At 39.7% G+C, this 19448-nt stretch overlaps 1 protein-coding gene across 1 annotated transcript in view; it reads right to left on the bottom strand.

Moving 5' to 3' along the window:
* LOC132819389 (stonin-1-like) overlaps positions 1-19448 on the bottom strand; it is a 104725-nt gene that overhangs the window by 19437 nt on the left and 65840 nt on the right. Inside the window, exons 6-8 of the mRNA XM_060830873.1 lie at positions 7952-8007; positions 4538-4631; positions 1917-2560 (exon numbers count right to left, since the gene is read on the bottom strand). Of these exons, the coding sequence (XP_060686856.1) occupies positions 1917-2560; positions 4538-4631; positions 7952-8007 (794 nt within the window). The remainder of the gene's footprint in view (positions 1-1916; positions 2561-4537; positions 4632-7951; positions 8008-19448) is intronic.

Raw genomic sequence — 19448 nt, forward strand, 5'->3', positions numbered from 1 at the left:
TCCAAGCAACTGACACTGCCAGCTAGCTTGTCTCATCAGAAAGTATGGAAATATGACATTTGGTCCCTACATCCAAATCATTGACACAGACTATGAATAGTTGAGGCCGAAGTAGTGATCCTTGCAGGTCCCCACTAACATTAGAATAACAAATCCATTCTTTGTCTTCTAACCATTAACCAATCCTCAATCCATCCCAAGTGTTCTAATTTTGGTTACTAACCTGCTGTTGAACCTTAGCAAATGTTTCCAATGACCAAAATGCATTATTTTCTCTGGTTCCCCACTTATCCAATCTGAGAGCCACATCCTCAAAAAACTTCAAACAGTTTGTCAAACATGATTTCTCTTTCATAAATCCATGTTGACTTTGCTCAATCCTAACATTATTTTCGAGTGTCCTGGTGTCACATTTTTAATAATAGATTCTAACATTTTCCATAACAATTCATTTACTGGATTATGGATGTACCTGTCTGGGCCAGCATATTTTGCCCATCCCTAATTGCCCTCAAGAAGGCAATGGCAAGCTGCCTCCTTGAATCACTGCAGTCCATATGCTGAAAGTAGACCCACATTTTCATTAGGGAGGACATTTTAGGATTTTGAGCCAGCTACACTGAAGGAACAACAATATATTTTCAATTCTGGATATGAGTGGTTTGGTCAGGAGCTTGCAGATGGTAGTGCTGGCATACATCAGGTGTCCCCATCTTTCTCAATGTAGTGGCCATGGGTTAGGAAGGTGTTGTCTAAAGATCTTTGATGAATTCCTGCTATGTATCATGTAGATGGTACACATTGTTGCATCTGAGTGGAGGGAGTAGATCTGATGCCAGTCAAGTGAGCTGCTTTGTCCTGGTTGGTGTCAAGTGTCTTGAAAGTTGGAACAGCTGCACTCATACAGGCAAGTGGAAAGTATTCCATCACATTCCTGACTTGCACCTTGTATGTGGTGGACATGTTTTGGGGAGAGTCAGGTGGTGGGGTACTCTTTGCAATATTCCTAGCCTCTGACCTATTCTTGTAGCCACAGTGTTTATGTAGATAGTCAAGTTCAGTTTTTGGTCAATACTAATCTCCTGGAGGTTGATAATGGATTGAGTGATGGTAATGTCAAGGGGCATTGGTTGGATTCTACCTTTTGTGGAGTTGAATACTGCCTGGCACATGTATGGTACAAATCCTACTCGCCATTGTCAACCTAAGCCTGGATATTGTCCTGGTCTTGCTGCATTTGGAAATGAACTGTTTCAGCATTTGAGGAGAGGCAAATGATGCTGAACATTACACAATCATCAGAGAATATCCCCACTTCTGACCTTATGATGGAAGCATGGTCATTGATGAAGCAACTAAAAATGGTTGGGCCTAGGACATTACCCTGAGGAATGTCCACAGGTGTCCTGCATTCGAGATGACTGACCTCCAACAATTACATTCATCTTAAGTGCCAGGTATGACTCTAGCTAGCAGAGTGTTCCCAAGCACCTATATACTCTTCCCATTTTCCAACATTTAGCTCACAGCCTTGTATCCATTTCAAGTGTTCATCCAAATACTTCTTAAGTGTTGAAGTGGTTCCTGCCTTTACCAACATTTTGTTGGCATTTCTGATTTACTTAAGATTGGTTCAAAAGCAATAGATTAATAATGTTTCCAGGTGCTCCACTCATAAGAAACATAGTAAACCAGCATGCTACATGGTGTGAAATAATTAGCTACTTTTTAGCCATTTTCAATTCTCCACTCAGTTTGTATTTTTAAGCAGATAAAACAATATAATTTTATATTAGAACAATCCTTTATGTCTCAGCTTCTCAACTTCCTGATGTCAGAAGCTGCATGTTATGGACATAAAAATTTTCAAATCTGTACATTAATGTCTTTCAGTGCTCATTTTTCTAATCTCTTACCTGGGGTGTAAACTGTTGGACTACACACTGCTCAGAAACACATTGTGGTATGTTTGTTCCTTCATTTGGTTCAGGTGCTTGGTTTTGTACAATAAGTGTATGAGCTGGAAGAGCATTATCTGAATTTTGAATTAACAGATGTTGAGTCTGGCCAGTGGTCACTTGTTCTTCCACAGACTGTTCCATTTGAGTTGGCTGTGTGGATATTACATGTTGTGCTAGCGTTCCTGTGTTTGCTATGGACTGTCTCTGAATAACAATAGGTGGCCCTGTCTGTACTCCCACTCCAGAGTGTTGTAAAACAACCTGTTTCATTGTACCCTGTTGTTGAATATATACGTGTCTTGATATGCCAGGCTGTTGCAGAACAGACTGATTAGCTACATCAAAAGATTGGTTGGTCAGCAATTGCTGATGTGTGGAAACTTGACCTGAATTGGATTGTTGGAGTGTTGGTGCTTGGTCTTGTGAAGTCTGCTGAATGACATGTGTTTGACTAGAAACAGAGTTTTGTTGGAAGAGAGCTGTCTGCCCTGTAACTGGATTTACTTGCTGAATGAAATGACGAACAGGCTGCTGGAAATATTTCTGGCCTGCAGCACTTTGTGTTACCATCACTGGAACATTGACCTTATACATATGACCTAGAAAAGATAAAGATTGAATAGAATCAACAACATGTGAATTAGAATAGTCAGTAGCGACAAAAGACAAATCAATCAATCAGAGAACCTGTATCCCAAAGGCAATACTGTTCTCCCAAAAGGATGTAAAACAGAAGTATTTTTAGGAATCTTATTCAGTGTAAATTAATCCACTGATCATTGCCTTCTCAGAGCCCTAGGATAGTTTACTATAAAAGCTTTCAATCACAGCAATGAAATAAAAATACTGTTCATAACTATATTAATAAAGGTAAAAACAGATGTTAAAATGTTCAAATAAAAAGTACCAATTGTTATTCAAAGTTATTACTCAAAAAGATGAGAATTGTAATCTGAATACATTATAAAAATGAGGGCCAAATATGAAAAGTTACAGTCTAGAGATTTCCAAATGTTTTTTCAAGTCACTGTTTCAAAGACCCATTTCATATCGGCTCCCTCTTTTTAAGGAGCAGCAGGGCCAAATTAGTCCTTGCCAATAGTATAATAGCACGATAGCAAATCGGCTGTGTAGTAATGATAACTGTGCATCCGCAGCAGCTCTCACTGGGCTCAACATTCACTTTTAAAAATCAGTAGGAATTCAAACACTGCAAGCAATGCTAAACCAATTATAGGTTCATCTTTGTATATGCTTCCCTTGAATTTAAACTTAATTGTATTTTAGATATCAGATTTTGAGTGAAGTTTGGCACTGAATATTCACTTCCTCAGTCAAACTCTTTGCCTCACATTTTCTCTGATATCCTTTTCATATTCACCAGTTTCAGGAACTTCTGCTACAACAAAATGTAAACAGCTGACACGTTAGTACTTTGCTTACATGTAGATAAAATGTAAATTGTTCTTTAACTGAAAACTGGGAAAAGGATTTCCTTTCAACATGATTTTAAATCTGAGTACTGTTATAAAGAATGTCAAACTTTCAAATTACACCATTTAAAATTTAAATACAACTTATTCCTATGTACTCTCAATAATTCTAAACAGTCAGCAGAGAGCCAGAAGCAAATAGCACAGTAACAGGGCATATTAATAGTGTCGCTGGGCTAATAATTCAGATCCCCAGGGTAATGTTCTGGGGAATTCCACCAAGGCAGATTTGAAATTTAAATTTAATTAAGAAGATCTAGAATAAAGAAAAGCAGCTAACCTAAAAGTGACCATCTAACAACTGTCAAATGCTATTTAACAACTCATCTGCTGACTAACATCCTGTAAGAAAAATAAATCTGCCATCCTTATCTGGTTGCCCTACACATTACTCCAAATCCATAGCAATGACTCTTAACTGGCCTCTGGAATGAGCAATAAATGCTGGCCTATCTAGCAACACCCACATCCATGAACCTACAAAAAAAATGCTTTCCCTGAATCCAGGATTTCCTCTCCTTAAGTTTTATAACTTGGTAAAATTTTATACCTTCGAGATAAAGGTGTCATAATTTGCTTGCTGCAGTTAAATTGTTAAGTTGCCAATATTATTTTTCCTAGCCTCACAATACCTAAAAGTTTGCAAACCCAGAAATCCAATTACATTTTCTTACTTTAAAAATGTGCATTTTAAAATTTGTTCGAATGCTTATATTGTCCTGAATCTACATTCTATGTCAGCAATAATTATTTATGCATTAAGTGTGTTTGGTTCACAAGCTTGGATATGTTTTTAAACTGACTTGTTCAGACATATTATGACACACTTCTGGGCACCTGAACCTAGATCTTCTGGCTTAGAGATTTGGGACACTACCACTATGCCACAAGGGCCCTCACAAATTTGTATAAATAGATTAACAGCCTCTATAAAACGTCTCTGCAAATAGTGTGCACTCTGAAGAGACAAAATAAAGCAATTTGGATTGACAAAAACAAGAAAAATAATCCAACATTTAACACTGGAAAAACCAATTTACATAAAGTGATTTATTGGAACAGTCAGGAAAACAAAGTACTTGCCTGAAGCAGTCTGCAAGGTAACTCCAGCGGGAACCTGAATTGGAAGAGCAATGCCAGAAGGCAATGCAAGAGTAGTTGTAGCACCTGAAGCATTCTAAAAGAACAACAATACAATGTTAAGGGTATGAAAAACCTAACAGTTAAAAATTTGTTAGGTCACAGCTCTATGATTAGCCTTCAGATAGCCCAAAGCACCAATTTCTGAAGATGAGCCTGCGAACTTGAAACATTAACTCTGTTTTTCTCTCTCCTCAGATGATGTTAGACTTGCTGACTTTCTCCAGCATTTTCTGATTTTATTTCAGATTTCTACCATCTGGAATATTCTGCGTTTTACCTATCATAGCAACGGAGGTTGTCCTTTAATGTAGGTTCTCGGAACAAACTCCATGCACAAAGAAAATCAGTATAGCAGTATCAGAACTGAGTGGAATTCAGGTGCAGGGTTTCCAGGATAGAGGGGTTAGGTGCCATCATAAGGAAGTATACCAGAAAGCAGAAAATGAAACTTTTTAATTGAAATTATTTGTAGGTAGAAGAGTGCTTAACATTAGACATAATTCTTGAAACAAAAAATTAATTGGAGACTGAAATTTCATGCTGCAATGTTCCCAGACAAATGGAGATTACTTTGTGCAGGGTTATCCCTTTTCTGTTCAACACAGGCTTCTCAACAGGGATGAACGAGTGGGATTTACCCCAAATTGGCTACTTAACTCTTCTTATGCAGTACAAGGTGGTCACACTTTCCCCACAAAGTTAACAAAGGACAAATTATTGGACTATGCCAGTGCACATTAATGATAATTGACTGCAGAACTACATTAGGTACAGTAGAAAACTGGTGGGGGAAAGACAATCTAAAATTCAATAGCCTCTAAAAATGAGCACAGAGTGGTGCTATGCATAATAAACCCACACTTTTTCTCAGAAGTAGCACATCAAATTTGTGCTGACTAATTTGCATAATTGGCACAAATAGCTAAACAGATTGTGTGAATTAAATGGCTGTACACCTCAGTATGTTTGAGAAAAGTCAGCATCACTTAAAGCTAGCCTAGAGCTCCTGTGGTGCATCAGTAACACCTCTACTTCTGGGCCAGGAGGCCTGGGTTCAGGCCCCAATACTTCACAGGTGTTAGTGATATTTGAGAAGATTTATAGCTCAAGTTGATTATATGTATATAAGTTAGCTTGCGGAGCAGGAAGGTTTGTTTTCAGACATTTCGTCACCATACTCGGTAACATCAGTGAGAGCCTCCAGTGGAGTGCTGCTGGTATGTCCCGCCTCTCTATTTATAGATTTTGATTTCTTAGGGTGGGTGATGTAATTTCCGTTTTTTTTTCCCAAGGGAAGGTAGATAGGATCTAAGTCAATGTGTTTATTGATGGAGCTCTTGTTAGAATGCCATGCCTCTAAGAATTCTTGTGCATGTCTTTGTTTCACCTGCCCAAGCATGTGCGTGCTGTCCCAATGTGGTGACCTTCTTTGTCTGTATGTAAAGAAACTAGTGATAGTGGGTCGTGTCTTTTGGTGGTCAGCTGGTATTCATATATTCTGGTGGCAACTTTCCTGCTAGTTTGTCCAAAGTAGTAGTTTTTTTACACTTCTTGCATGGTATCTTGTAAATGATGTTTGTTTAGCTGGTAGTATCTAATGGATCCTTTATGTTCATTAGTCACTGTTTAAGTGTGTTGGTAGGTCTGTGGGTTACCATGATGCCAAGGGGTCTGAGTAGTCTGGAAGCAGACACAACGCAACCAAAAACCATAGCCACATTACCTTACATCGAAGACATATCAGAAATTACTTCCAGACTACTCAGACCCCTCGACATCATGGTAGCCCACAAACCTTCTAACACACTTAAACAGCGACTAATGAACCTAAAGGATCCATTAGATACTACCAGCAAAACGAACGTCATCTACAAAATACTATGCAAAAACTGAAAAAACACTACATCGGACAAACTAGCAGGAAACTTGCCACCAGGATACATAAACACCAACTAGCCACCAAAAGACATGACCCACTATCACTAGTTTCTATACATACAAAGAAGGACACCTTTTTGACTGGGACAACACACACATCCTAGGACAGGCGGAATAAAGACATGCATGAGAATTCTTAGAGGCATGGCATTCTAACCAGAACTCCATCAATAAGCACATCGATTTAGATCCCATCTACCTTCCCTTGAAAAAAACCCAGAAATGACATCACACACCTTCAGAAACCAAGATCTATAAATCGTGAGGCAGAACATGCCACCAGCGCTTCACCGGAGACTCTCACTGATGATGTTATCTAGTATGGTGATGAGATGTCTGAAAACAAATCTTCCAGCTCAGTGAGCTAATTTACATGCTTCACAGATGTGTCATGATTTTCAAACATGTTATTAAAAATATCTACAAAATTTAAAGCCAGTCTAGACATCAATGGGAAACATAAAAAATATGAGCAGGAATTCAAATTAGCATGTCTGCTCCTTTTCTCTACTTTCCTCTCAATTCCCCAAGAACTCTCAACTCCTTTGTCTATCACTTCCAACCTGGGATGTACAAACAGCACACGGACTACAATAGTTCAAGAAGGTAGCTCCCTCATACCTTTTTAATGAACAATTAAGGATGAACAATAAATGCTGGCCTTACTTATGACATTAATATCACATGAATGAACAAAAATAAATTCCACAGGGACTGCAAAATGTTCACTTGATAGTGATCAGTGAGTGCATTGTCTGGTGCTTAACCAAATAAGTGAAGATTGACCAAATAGTTGATAGTGAGGAAAAAGATCTTAGGTTACAGGAAGGTATAAATAGATTGGTCAGATAGGCAGATTAGTGGCAGATGGAATATAAGCCTGATAATAGTTACTTTGGAAAAAGTAACAATGAATAGCAGAATATTAGGAAGTTCAGAGGAACAAAGGGATCATGGGATGCTTGCCCAAAATGCCTGAAGGTACTAGTTTAACAGGACAGTTAATAGACACTTGCCTGTGTCAGTTGTGGCATGGATTGTAAGAGCAGGGAGGTTATGTTGGAGTTGTACAGGATGTTGATTTGGCCACCACTGGAATAAAGTCACAGAGCTTTCAGGGATTACTTCAAGCATTCCTCCCAGTGTGCTTCCTTGCACCCACACCCCAATAACCCTGATCTGAAAAAGCGCACTCATAAATATCAATTGAATCAATGTCACAACTTGTGGAATTTTATCTCAGGAACTTGAGTGAGCAATTAAGCATTATTAAATAGCCTGTGGTACACAACCAATCTTTAAAAATAAGTGATTTGTCCAGTGCTTTTCACAAGCGCTGGACATACCTGGAACATGTAGGCATTGATGTGGAGATAAATATGACAAAGTAGGATTGATTAGTAATATAAAACCTACCAAATCTGCAGAGGTAAAATTCTGAACACTTCTACCAGCAGGAATCACAATAGAAGCTGCAACAGAAATTAAGTTTTGATTATCATAAAACAAGATTTGGATTTTACTTTAAATTTCAAAATGTAGCTGACAAGTAAATCTAGCAAAATTATATAGATCTACAATTGTTTAATGGCATTGCCAAAGAAGAAACTATGGAAAGCACACCAGATTAAATTGATCTGACTTGAAACTACTCATTAAAATAGATTACTGAGGGAAAGGTTCTGCAAATAGTATTAGAATAAATTTACCATGTTTGAGAGGGGTTAGCGCCACTTAAAGCTAACCTAAGGCTCATGTGGCACAGCAGTAGTGTCCCTACTTTTGGGCCAAGAGGTCTGGGCGAATTCTAATACTAGTCAATTGCCCAGATGAAAAGGCTTTTGAAAAGGAGATATGGTTGAAGGATCTAATGGCAATCTATTTCACAAGAAATGGTCAAAGCATCCAGGTCTTATTTTTAAATATAGACAGTGTCATGTTGACAAGACGGAAGCACCCAGACAGCATGATGATTCAGCAAAAGCAGGTTCTCCTTCAGGCTGCAAGGGCAAGGTGACAACTCGTCTTCCTTAGGGGAAGGAGGAGAGCAATCAAACAAGCCTGGACTGAGACTGTAGAGGGGCCAAAACCTGCAGACAACAAAAGGTTGTGAATCTAGTGCTGAAAGTGCATGAAAGATCTGCTTTGGTCCTTCAAGGGGAATTCACTTGGCATTTGGAACTTGCATAGGCCAACATAAGTGGCCATGCTTGATGGAGAAAAGTGACCAGCTGTTTGATGACACACAAGATCAGGTAGCATATGTTGTCAGAGGCAAGATTACATTTCAGCAAAAAGCACCTCTCACTGCTGTCCACCACAAGGATGTCATGATTCAGCTGAACAGGACATTGGTTAGGCGACTTTTAGAATATTATATTCAGTTCTGGTTTCCCTGCTGTAAGAAAGTGATTGTTAAACTTGAAAGGATTCAGAAAAGATTTATAAAAATGTTGCCAGAATTGGAGGGTTTGAGCTATAGGGAATGACTGAATAGGTTGGGGCATTTTCGCTGGTACATTGGAGACTGAGGAATTTATAAAATCATAAGGGGCATGGGTACAGTGAATAGCTAAAGTTTTTTTTCCCTCAGAATAGGAGAGTCCAAAATTAGAGGGCATATGTTTAAGGTGCGAGGGGAAAGATTTAAAAGAGATCTGAGGGGCAACTTTTTCATGCAGACAGTGGTGCATATATGGAACAAACAGCCAGAGGAAGGGGAGCAAGTGGATACAACTGTCATTTAAAAGGCATCTAGATGGCTATATGAATAGGAAGGGTTTAATAGGGATCGGGGCTAAATATTGGCAAATGGGACTAGATTTATTTAGGATATTTGATCTGCATGGACAAGTTGGACTGAAGGGTCTGTTTCTGTGCTATATAACTCTAAGTAAGAGAATGTAAGTCCTTCGAGAATACCAGCATACAGGAGAATTTGCGTTCTCTATCGTGTGTAGCTATCAGCCACCAGCATAAGCTTGTGATTATCTCCATAGAGAAACAAAACTGCTCCTTCGTGTATTTTCAGAAGGCCAGCACAGGGCTGCCATACCTGACAACATAGCAAGTGTCCAGTTGCAGAGAGGGGTAAGGGACCATCTGGTGGAGCTGCCAAAAGCTTTTGTACAATGACAAAGGACTCCATCCAACCAAATGCTGATATTTCTTTGGCTTCCTCAATTGAAAAATCAACAACATTCTTGGGGAGTCAGATCCAGCAATGGATGACAGAAGTACGAGCAAACCTGCATATCATTGCTATCTCTGCTTTCAGTTCATGGGAAAGGCAATGTGTTAAGGAGACAACATGCTTGGAGACTAGATCCTCATATCTCTGCAATAAGCAATTGCCTTTCATTTCTAAGGCCTCCTGTCAGAGTGCTTCTCAGGTCCTCTGTTAATACAGACAGTGCTTAGTGTACCTCTTTGTATGATGGGGCCTTCCAGACCTTCAATCAAAAGACTGCCACCAAAATCATCCCAAGATTAAGGGACAAGATGAGCAGGCTGTCAGCAGCTGCGACAATAACTTGTGCAGGAACACCATGTAGGAGTATATATAAAAGATTTAAGCACACATTTGTGCAGTTGGATTTCATACATGAATTCAGTATATAAATGTTGTGTTCCATGTTTGTTATGCTGTTCAATAGAAGTGCTCTTCATCATGGTTTCTTTTTCTTTCAATTCTCATGACCCGATGAAACCTCAACTCCAGTCTGGCTTCTTCAACTGGCTGAAAGTGATACAGTCTTTAACCTTCCAAACGTGCAGTGCGCACCCAGACACTAGGTGATAAACAGCAAACTGAAGGGGGTGACAAAAATGATGCATAAAGGGAATGTTTTAGCATTTCATAATGGTCATAAGAGTCACAAGAAAATATCTATATTTTAGCACATTCTCAACACCCCTTGTCTGTGGTTCATGGAGTTCTTTATCAAGTATTGCCTGGTCAGCTGACTTCTCCAGATCATCAGTGCAGTAAGACTTGGGATCCATAAGGTATTCATTGTCTATTTGTAGTACAGAACTTGAGTATTTCTGAATTTTAAAAAACACATTTGTCAAAGTTTTTTGTCTTACATTCATCAAGACATTTCAGAAGAATCAGTGCAAAGGATAAAAAGCAGAGTATATGTTGATTGGTTGGCAAGCAGACTATGATTCATGAATTCTCCAAATACTAATACCTCTACCAGTTAGATTACGACTGAAGGTTTACTGTAATATGCAATATTAATGAACTTAAACCTGCAAACCCATTCAAAAAGATTAAACACTTAACAATCCATGCTTTTTTCAATATATCATTTTGATTGCATGTCATTGTAATCTTTTACTATAAATTCTGTATATTATATACCATAACCACCTAATGAAGGAGTGGCACTCCAAAAGCTAGTGCTTCCAAATAAACCGGTTGGACTATAACCTGGTGTTGTGAGATTTTTAACTTTGTTCAACATCAGCTCCTCCACATCATGTCATCCATTTTGTTTAGTTGAAACAGTTGCAGTGTTCTTTCTGCCTGCAAAGAATGAAACTTTAGCAGATAATGGTCATTTGATGGTTCATTCTTCATAGTGATGCTTCTACCAGAGTCCACATGCCAACTAATACATGCTTTTCTCGAACATAGAAAAACATTGTTTCTCTTTACATTCTTATGAATTGTCCTGATGAATGCAAGATAAAAATATTTGACAAAATGCATCTTTTTTCTGCAGTACTCAGTGGCTTCATTGTTCAATGCCTAACGTTCTAGGTTGCGAAAAGCACACAACACCACGATGAAGTAAGATACTGCTTATTGGGGAAGACTGAACCCAACAGAAAGATCCAGGCACCTGAATCGCATCTCCAACTGACCTAAGACCCACTTGATGATCACGCAGGATGACTTATGACAGGGCTTGCAACTCGGCCCTGCATCCATAAGTGAATTCCTTACAGGTTTAAACAGCTATGTTTTAATGGCTAGGTTCTGTTTCCCAGTTGCCATCTCTGAAGGTGTAAAGCAGAATCAAAGGAGCTATGGCATCTGGAAGGTATACAGGCATTGTGGCTGCTAACTGAGAACTGTGCACACACTAGAAGGATCACCTTTTACTGGTCATGGATCAATCAAATGTCGAGCAAGAAAAACATCTTTCTTTGTAGAACAGCTCTGATTAATTTGTGGGAGGCTTGATGTCTGCACGCTTGCAATCAATGACACCTCACACCTCAGAAACTGAAAGATGGCGCTAAATTGGTGGAGGTCTCCACCTGACTTGTTGATATACTATCAAACACAGTGACTGATCCGCCTGAACAGGGTATTGGTCACCTCCTTGACGTATACAATGTACCACAATCTGGGAGACACCATGCATCTTCAGCAGATTCCTATAAAAACCAAAAAGTGTGGAAGTTGAGATCAATTATAATCTTCAATGATACTGTCATTAGGCAGCCATCAACCCAATGGGTTTCAGCCCATCCTGCAATATGGCACAATGATCAATGACTACCTCCTTGGAGAGTGCAGACGCTATTACTCAGACATCTAGACAGATCAACCTGAATTAAAATATTCTCTCCAAGGAATAGCCTTTTCTGTGTGTTAAAAATTGGTGGTACACCTGCCAGGTCCTTCTCTGAAGTGCCTACTCCAAGGCTGGCCATATGGATGGTCCTGAGGTTGGAATAAGCCACAGGAACGGCTAAACTTCTTTCACACTCAGCTGTTTTTCCTCCTCAAGGAGAGTCCAATGTTTGGGTGGCCTTGAAGATCTGACATCTTTCAACCAAACAGAAATACTTCACTTTGGTCCTTTTGGATCAAGTTCTATTGCCTGGTGCCATTCTGGCAGCAGACCCCAACAAGACTGGCTCCCTTTTGCCACTGTCTGGCAATGTTTGCTCTGCATCACCCAACCTGGCAAGGCACACTCACTCTCTCGATGACTGCTGAGTGCTATACTGAGCTTCCATTTCCTTGTGGTCTCCCTTAGTTAGACAAGGCTCTGAACCTCTGGTTTCCATATGTCTTCAGTAAAATCAATTTGCATGGTAAAATTCTAGTTAACTAGCCTTTTAAATTCTTTAACTGCTTTAAATTCCTTAATTTTTTAAACATGCAAAGTCAGCCCCCTTTGCTAGGTACCATCAGTAAAATTCCAGAAATGATGAAATAACATCAGACCTTCAGTTCAAAATGCTCTTAACGGATATTAAACCTTAGCATTCCCTCCATCTCCCTCTCTCCAATCTCCAAACACATCCAAGCACTTACACACAATTCAGCCAAAAGTTGCAATGCCAGGCATTCTACAGACTTGAAGCTGTCTGTACAGAGAAGCTTTTTAAATACACAAACCTAGATCTTTTACTTTAAATCTTATGGCTATATTTGTTTTTACTGCTTAAACCAATGCTATAGGAACATTGTTAACATGGAAATCACAAATAATTACTATGACTAATTCTGACATCAACATGGCATTTGAAGAATCCTGAAAGACTGCACTTAAATTTATCGGGGCTGCAGGTAGTGCAAGTTATCATCATGAATTTTAAGTATACAATGCCTGAATCTTTTTGAATATTTCTCAGAATTGATAGAGATTTGTACAAAATGTATCAAGGTTTAAAAGATTTGCTAAGTCCAGAATTTTTGACAGCCATGCTTCAAATTTAGGTACTATAATGTGATGGCTGCACCACATCTGGAGTTTTGTGATTATTACCGATTAAAAAGACAAGTCACGGCGAGAGAACAAAAAAAAGCATCAAGTGCAAAAACAGTAAGTAACACAAAGAACAGAAGCTAACCATGCCTAGGGAACCATACTCTAGTATACTAGCATCATTAGGACAAGGGAGTAAACTGCCAAAATGAAAGTGTTCTCATACTGATAGAAAATATTTTATCAAGTCTTTCCATTACTTCAAACAATTTTGATCAATACAAACTTAATTGAAAGATTTAGCCAAATCCTAGAACTTGGATTTCAACTCCATGTGATTATTTCCTTGGCTGGCCATAGACCTGTGTTCATCATTTTCTTCAGTACCATTGTACTTGGGCAGTGCATAGAAAGACCTGTTGATGCTGAATATCTAACAAAGTTACTCAATGATATTTTACACGATAGAATTCATTATTAGAAACAATTCTTAAACTTGTTGCCAAATTTGCTTTGTGCTTAAGTGGAATAGATTTTCTAAAATGTCATACATGAGAAAACTGATCAATCATGTTTTCAAATTTGTTCGCAATTTCATTGCATTCTTATCTAATAACTAAATTAGATGTGCAAATCTAACTATCATCAATGTCTGTTGTTGTCAAAGTTCAGTAAAGTTCTCATCACTTAAAGTGGGCTCATTAACATCAATGCAATTAGTTGTTACAAGTAAAAGCAAAATACTGCGGCTGCTGGAGATCTGAAATAAAGAGGAAACACTTAAAAATTCATTCAAATGCAAACTGCCTTAATGACTACCACACAGTGGCTTTGACCGCAATAATCATGACTTAGAGGTGCAGCTGTTGGACTCAGGTGGACAAAGTTTAAAATTACACAACACCAGGTTATAGTTCAGTACGTTTATTTGGAAGTACTAGCTTTTGGACCACCTGGAGGATCATCAACTCGGTGAAGGACGCTCTCTGGGTGGTCCGAAACCTGTTGATCTTCCAGCTGAAGGAGTTGACCCCGACTGAGTGTTGCAGACTGGCACATTCCAAGGTCCAGGACTACGTGTTGAGGGACGCGCTGAAGCTTGGGGCAGCTGCCGCCAAGGCGCGGTGGGGAAAGACCACCGTTTAACATCTGCCTGTCGAAAGAAAAGCAGGGGGCCCATGCAGTCATTTGGGCTCTGCTGACGCCTTAGCTCAATATGTGAGTGAGAGATGCACAGATCTGTATGTAATAATGATAATTCGGAGCTGTGTATGTAAATGTGGAAATATGAATGGCATTACCTAATGTACAGTGTATCAAATTATTCTATGCATATTTTATGAATAAAGTATATTTTTGAAATAAAAAAAAGAGCTTTTGGACCACCTGATGAAGGAGTAGCACTCCCAAAGCTAGTGCTTCCAAGTAAACCTTTTGGACTATAACCTGGTGTTGTGTGATTTTTAACTCAATAATTGCGAACTGCTTCAGGAGGCTGGTCATGATCTACAACTCCAGCTTCCCAGCTTGCCTTGATCCCCCACAATTTGCCTACCGACATAACAGGTCCATAGTGGATACCATATCCCTAGTCCTGCATTCTTCCCTGGAACATCTGGACAACAAGGTCACCTATATCAGACTCCTGCGCATTGACTACAGCTCCACCCTCAACACTATTACCCCCTCCAGACTGAACTCAAAATTCTGGGACCTTGGTCTCAGCTCTGCCATCTGCAACTGGATCCTCAGCTTTCTGATCCACAGACCACAATCTGTGAAGGTAAGTAACTGCAAATCTTCCACAATAACACTCAGCATCCTCCCCCACCCCCCCCCCACCCCACCTCCAAGAATGTGTCTTCAGCCTCCTAATATACTCCCTATTCACCCATGACTGTGTTGCCAAATTCCAAATGAACGCCATCGACAGGTTCACTGATGACATAGTTGGATGGATATCTGACAACAAGTCAAAGTACGGAAGGGAGATGGAGGGCTTGGTGAAATGAGAACAATTTCTTCTCAAAATTAGCAAAACTAAAAAACTGATCATTGACTTTAAAAAGAAAGGTGGAGAAAAGACCCCCATCTACTTCAAAGGATTGATGGGGTAGAGAAGTCAAGTTCTACTGAGTGACGATATCTGATAACCTGTCCTGGACTTCCCACGTGGATGCAATGATCAAGAAGGCATATCAGTGCCTCTTCTTTCTCAGACAGTTCAGGAAATTTGGCATGTCCATAAGGGCCCTCACCAACCTCGACACATTGTGACGATGCCTGTCCTTTAACAAGGCTATGCTGTCCTTGGCTACTTTTCCAGAGAGGTTGTAAAAACAGTAATTCCAAAAAGTTTGGCTTGAATGGGTTTTAGGGCCAATTTGATTATAGTTAACAGACACTGTTTCAAGAAAAAGGCTTTTAAGTTTAAAAACACTTGTACAAAGAAAGTGAAATGGCCAGTTCTCCCAGCTCAGCTTTTCTCTGGTATGGTTTGATTTTTGGCAGTCAAGCTGTTGACTTAAAGCAGTCATGCAGGTTTTGAGGCTCCTGATCCAAGAAACAGCTACATTGAAGACAGGGTTCCATGCTGCCGTGTCACTCTCTCTCGTAAGACTGTGTTCGATTTTACCTTTTGTGTCGAGGGTGTTTATGAGGATTGTTACAAATATTTGGAACACCATCATTCAGTTGGGATAATCTGATAGGTTAAACTATTCTTTATTCTATTCCCTTTTGTTTGAGATCCATTCGATAATATTGCAAATAAAATCTGTTTTGTTTAAAAACAAGTGTTTGGGCCAGGTGCAACTCTCCTGGATAATCCAATGTACACCTGCTTAAAACAACTGGCAAAGTTAAGAGTCCGGGCTACTTTCTTGAAATGTTTTGAGGGGTTCTGGTCTGGTCCATAACAGATTCATTGTAGGATTTGTTCTATAGTTCTGATTTGGGATTCAGATTGTTGGACTCAAAGGCTGCGAGTGGTAGGCGTTAGTGTCTTTTGCTCCAGTTGTTGATTTTGGTTGGCTTAAACAACACTTGGGATAGCAATGGCTCTTTCAGTCACCAACAGCTTTCTGCTAGTGGAAGAACTAAGTGACTGTGGGGGTCTTGCAAAAGGTGATTAAGGCCAAGCTGCTGGAGCTGGAGCTTTCTCCTTCTGTGAGGAAAGTGATAATTACAGTAAAAGCTCATTATTTAAATTTGGTGGAAACACAATCAGAATCATTAGAGATGGCTAAAATTTAATTGAACATGAAGCAGATTGAGTTAGAGGCAAAAGACGAAAGTGCAACAGAAATGAAATAGTTTGAATAACGATTAAATGCACGGGAAAGGGATAAAGAACAAATTGCTTTAGCAAATGAAAAAGAGAAGTGACAGAAAAGGAGAGAGGGGAAAAGAAGAAGGAGAGGGAGCTTGCACTTCAGAAATTGGCTTAGACAGGAAAGTCAGCTTTAAAAGGATGGAGATGAAGGTTAAACTTAGTAAAGAACAGAGTGAGGGGGGAACAAACCCATAGTAGCCAAAGACTGGTGAGAAACAATTTAAATATAAAGTCAGATGTACAGCACAAAAACAGACCCTTCGGTCCAACTCATCTATGCTGAACAGATATCCCAAAGCAACTGCCAGCACACAGCCCATATCCCTCCAAACCCTTCCTACTCATATACCCATTCAGATTACTTTTAAATGCTGTAATTGTACCAGCCTCCACCACTTCCTCTGGCAGCTCATTCCATACACATATTACCCTCTGCGTGAAAAAGTTGCCCCTTAGGTTTCTTTTATATCTTTCCCCACACCCTAAAACTATGCCCTCCAATTCTGGACTCCCCCACCCCAGAGAACAGACTTTGTCTATTCACCCTATCCATACCCTATCTATACAGTCACCCCTCAGCCTCCTACGCTCAAAAGAAAACAGTCCCAGCCTATTCAACCTCTCCCTATAGCTCAAATCCTCCAAACCTGGCAACATCCTTGTAAATCTTTTGTGAAGTTTCATAACCTCTTTCCGATAGGAAGGAGACCAGAATTGCAATATTCCAACAGTGGCCTAACAAATGTCCTGTACTGCTGCAACATGACTTCCCAACTCCTCGACTCGATACTCTGACCGATAAAGGAAAGCATATCAAACGCCATCTTCACTGTCCTATCTACCTGCGACTCCACTTTCAAGGAGCTATGAACCTGCACTCCAAGGTCTCTTTGTTTAGCAACGCTCCCTAGGACCTTCCATTAAGTGTATAAGTCCTGCTAAGATTTGCTTTCCCAAAATGCAGCACCTCGCATTTACCTAAATTAAATTGCATTTGCCACTCCCATTGGCCCATCTGATCAAAACCCTGTTGTAATCGGAGGTAAGCTTCTTTGCTATCCACTATACCTCCAATTTTGGTGTCATCTGCAAACTTACTAACTATACCTTTTATGCTCACATCCAAATCATTTATATAAATGACGAAAAGTAGTGGACCCAGCACCGATCCTTGTGGCACTCCACTGGTCACAGGCCTCTAGTCTGAAACACAACCACCCTCTGTCTTCTACCTTTGAGCCAGTTCTGTATCCAAATGGCTAGTTCTCCCTGTATTCCATGAGATCTAACCTCGCTAACCAGTCTCCCCATGGGGAGCCTTGTCGAACGCCTTACTGAGGTCCATATAGATCAGATCCACCGCTCTTCCCTCATCAATCATCTTTGTTACTTCTTCAAAAAACTCAATCAAGTTTGAGAGATGATTTGGCATGCACAAGGTCATGCTGACTATCCCTACTCAGTCCTTGCCCTTCCAAATACAAGTGCATGCTGTCTCTCAAGATTCCCTCCAACAGCTTGCCCACCACTGACATCGGGCTCACCAGTCTATAGTTCCCTGGCTTGTGCTTACCAGCTTTCTTAAACAGTGTCACCACATTAGCCAACCTCCAGCTTTCCGGCACCTGACCTGTGACAATTGATGTTACAAATATTTCAGCAAGGAGTCCATCAACCACTTCCCTATCTTTCCACATACTTCAAGGTTACACCTGATCAGGTGAAGTACAACGTTTATGTGTTTCAAGACATCCAGCACTTCCTCTTCTGTAATATGAAGATTTCTCAAGATGTCACCATCTACTTCCCTACATTGTATGCCTTGCATCTCCTTTTCCATAGTAAGCACTGATGCAAAATACTCATTTAGTATCTCCCCCATCTCCTGCAGCTCCTCACAAAAGCGGCCTTGCTGATCTTTTGAGGGGCCATATTCTCTCCCTATTTACCCTTTTGTCCTTAGTGTATTTGTAAAAACCCTTTGGATTCTCCCTAGCCTTGGCAAAGAGAGTTATCTCATGTCCCCTTTTTGCCCTCATGATTTCCCTCTTAAGTATATTCCTACTGCTTTGATACTCTTAAGGATTCATTCAATCTACCTTGTCTATACCTATCATATGCTTCCTTCTTTTTCTTAATTAAACCCTCAATTCCTTTATTCATCCAGCATTCCCTATACCTACCAGGCTTTCCTTTCACGCTAACTGGAATATACTGTCTCTGCACTCTCATCTCATTTCGAAAGGCTTCCCATTTTCCAGCCATCCCTTTACCTGCGAACATTTGTATCCAATCAGCTTTTGAAAGTTCTTGCCTAATACCATCAAAATTGGCCTTTCTCCAATTTAGAACTACAACTTTTAGATCTGGTCTATCCTTTTCCATCATTATTTTAAAACTAATAGAATTATGGTGCTTAGCGTCAGGAATATCCAGATGATTGGAATAAGGGAAGTCCATTTGTACTTTTTTGCAATCAGAGATGCACTAAATGAATTGACCAAATTCAGTCCATTTGAATTAGTTTTGGGGTATGAGGTGAGAGGACCATTAAAATTAAAGGAGAAATTAGTAAGTCAGGATTGGATTCAGAGACACATATTTGGACTTTGGGTCAAATTTTCAGAATGATTAAATAGAGCAGAGGGGTTGGCTAGACAGCATTTAAATATATCACGGCATTGAATGGAACAGGAAGCAGACAAGTCGTCAAAAACTCAATTTTGCTATCGGGGATAAGGTGTTAGCGTTACTTCCAGTGAAACTTTAAAAGCAAGGTTTAGTGGATCTTATCAAGTCAAAAGGAAGTTGAGTGAGATGAATTATTTGATAATGACTCCAGACTGAAAGAACTCTCACAGATTGTGTCACGTGAACGTGTTCAAAAGATATTTTGACAAGA

This window comes from Hemiscyllium ocellatum, chromosome 10 (genome assembly GCF_020745735.1).
Source record: "Hemiscyllium ocellatum isolate sHemOce1 chromosome 10, sHemOce1.pat.X.cur, whole genome shotgun sequence".
Lineage (NCBI taxonomy): Eukaryota > Metazoa > Chordata > Chondrichthyes > Orectolobiformes > Hemiscylliidae > Hemiscyllium > Hemiscyllium ocellatum.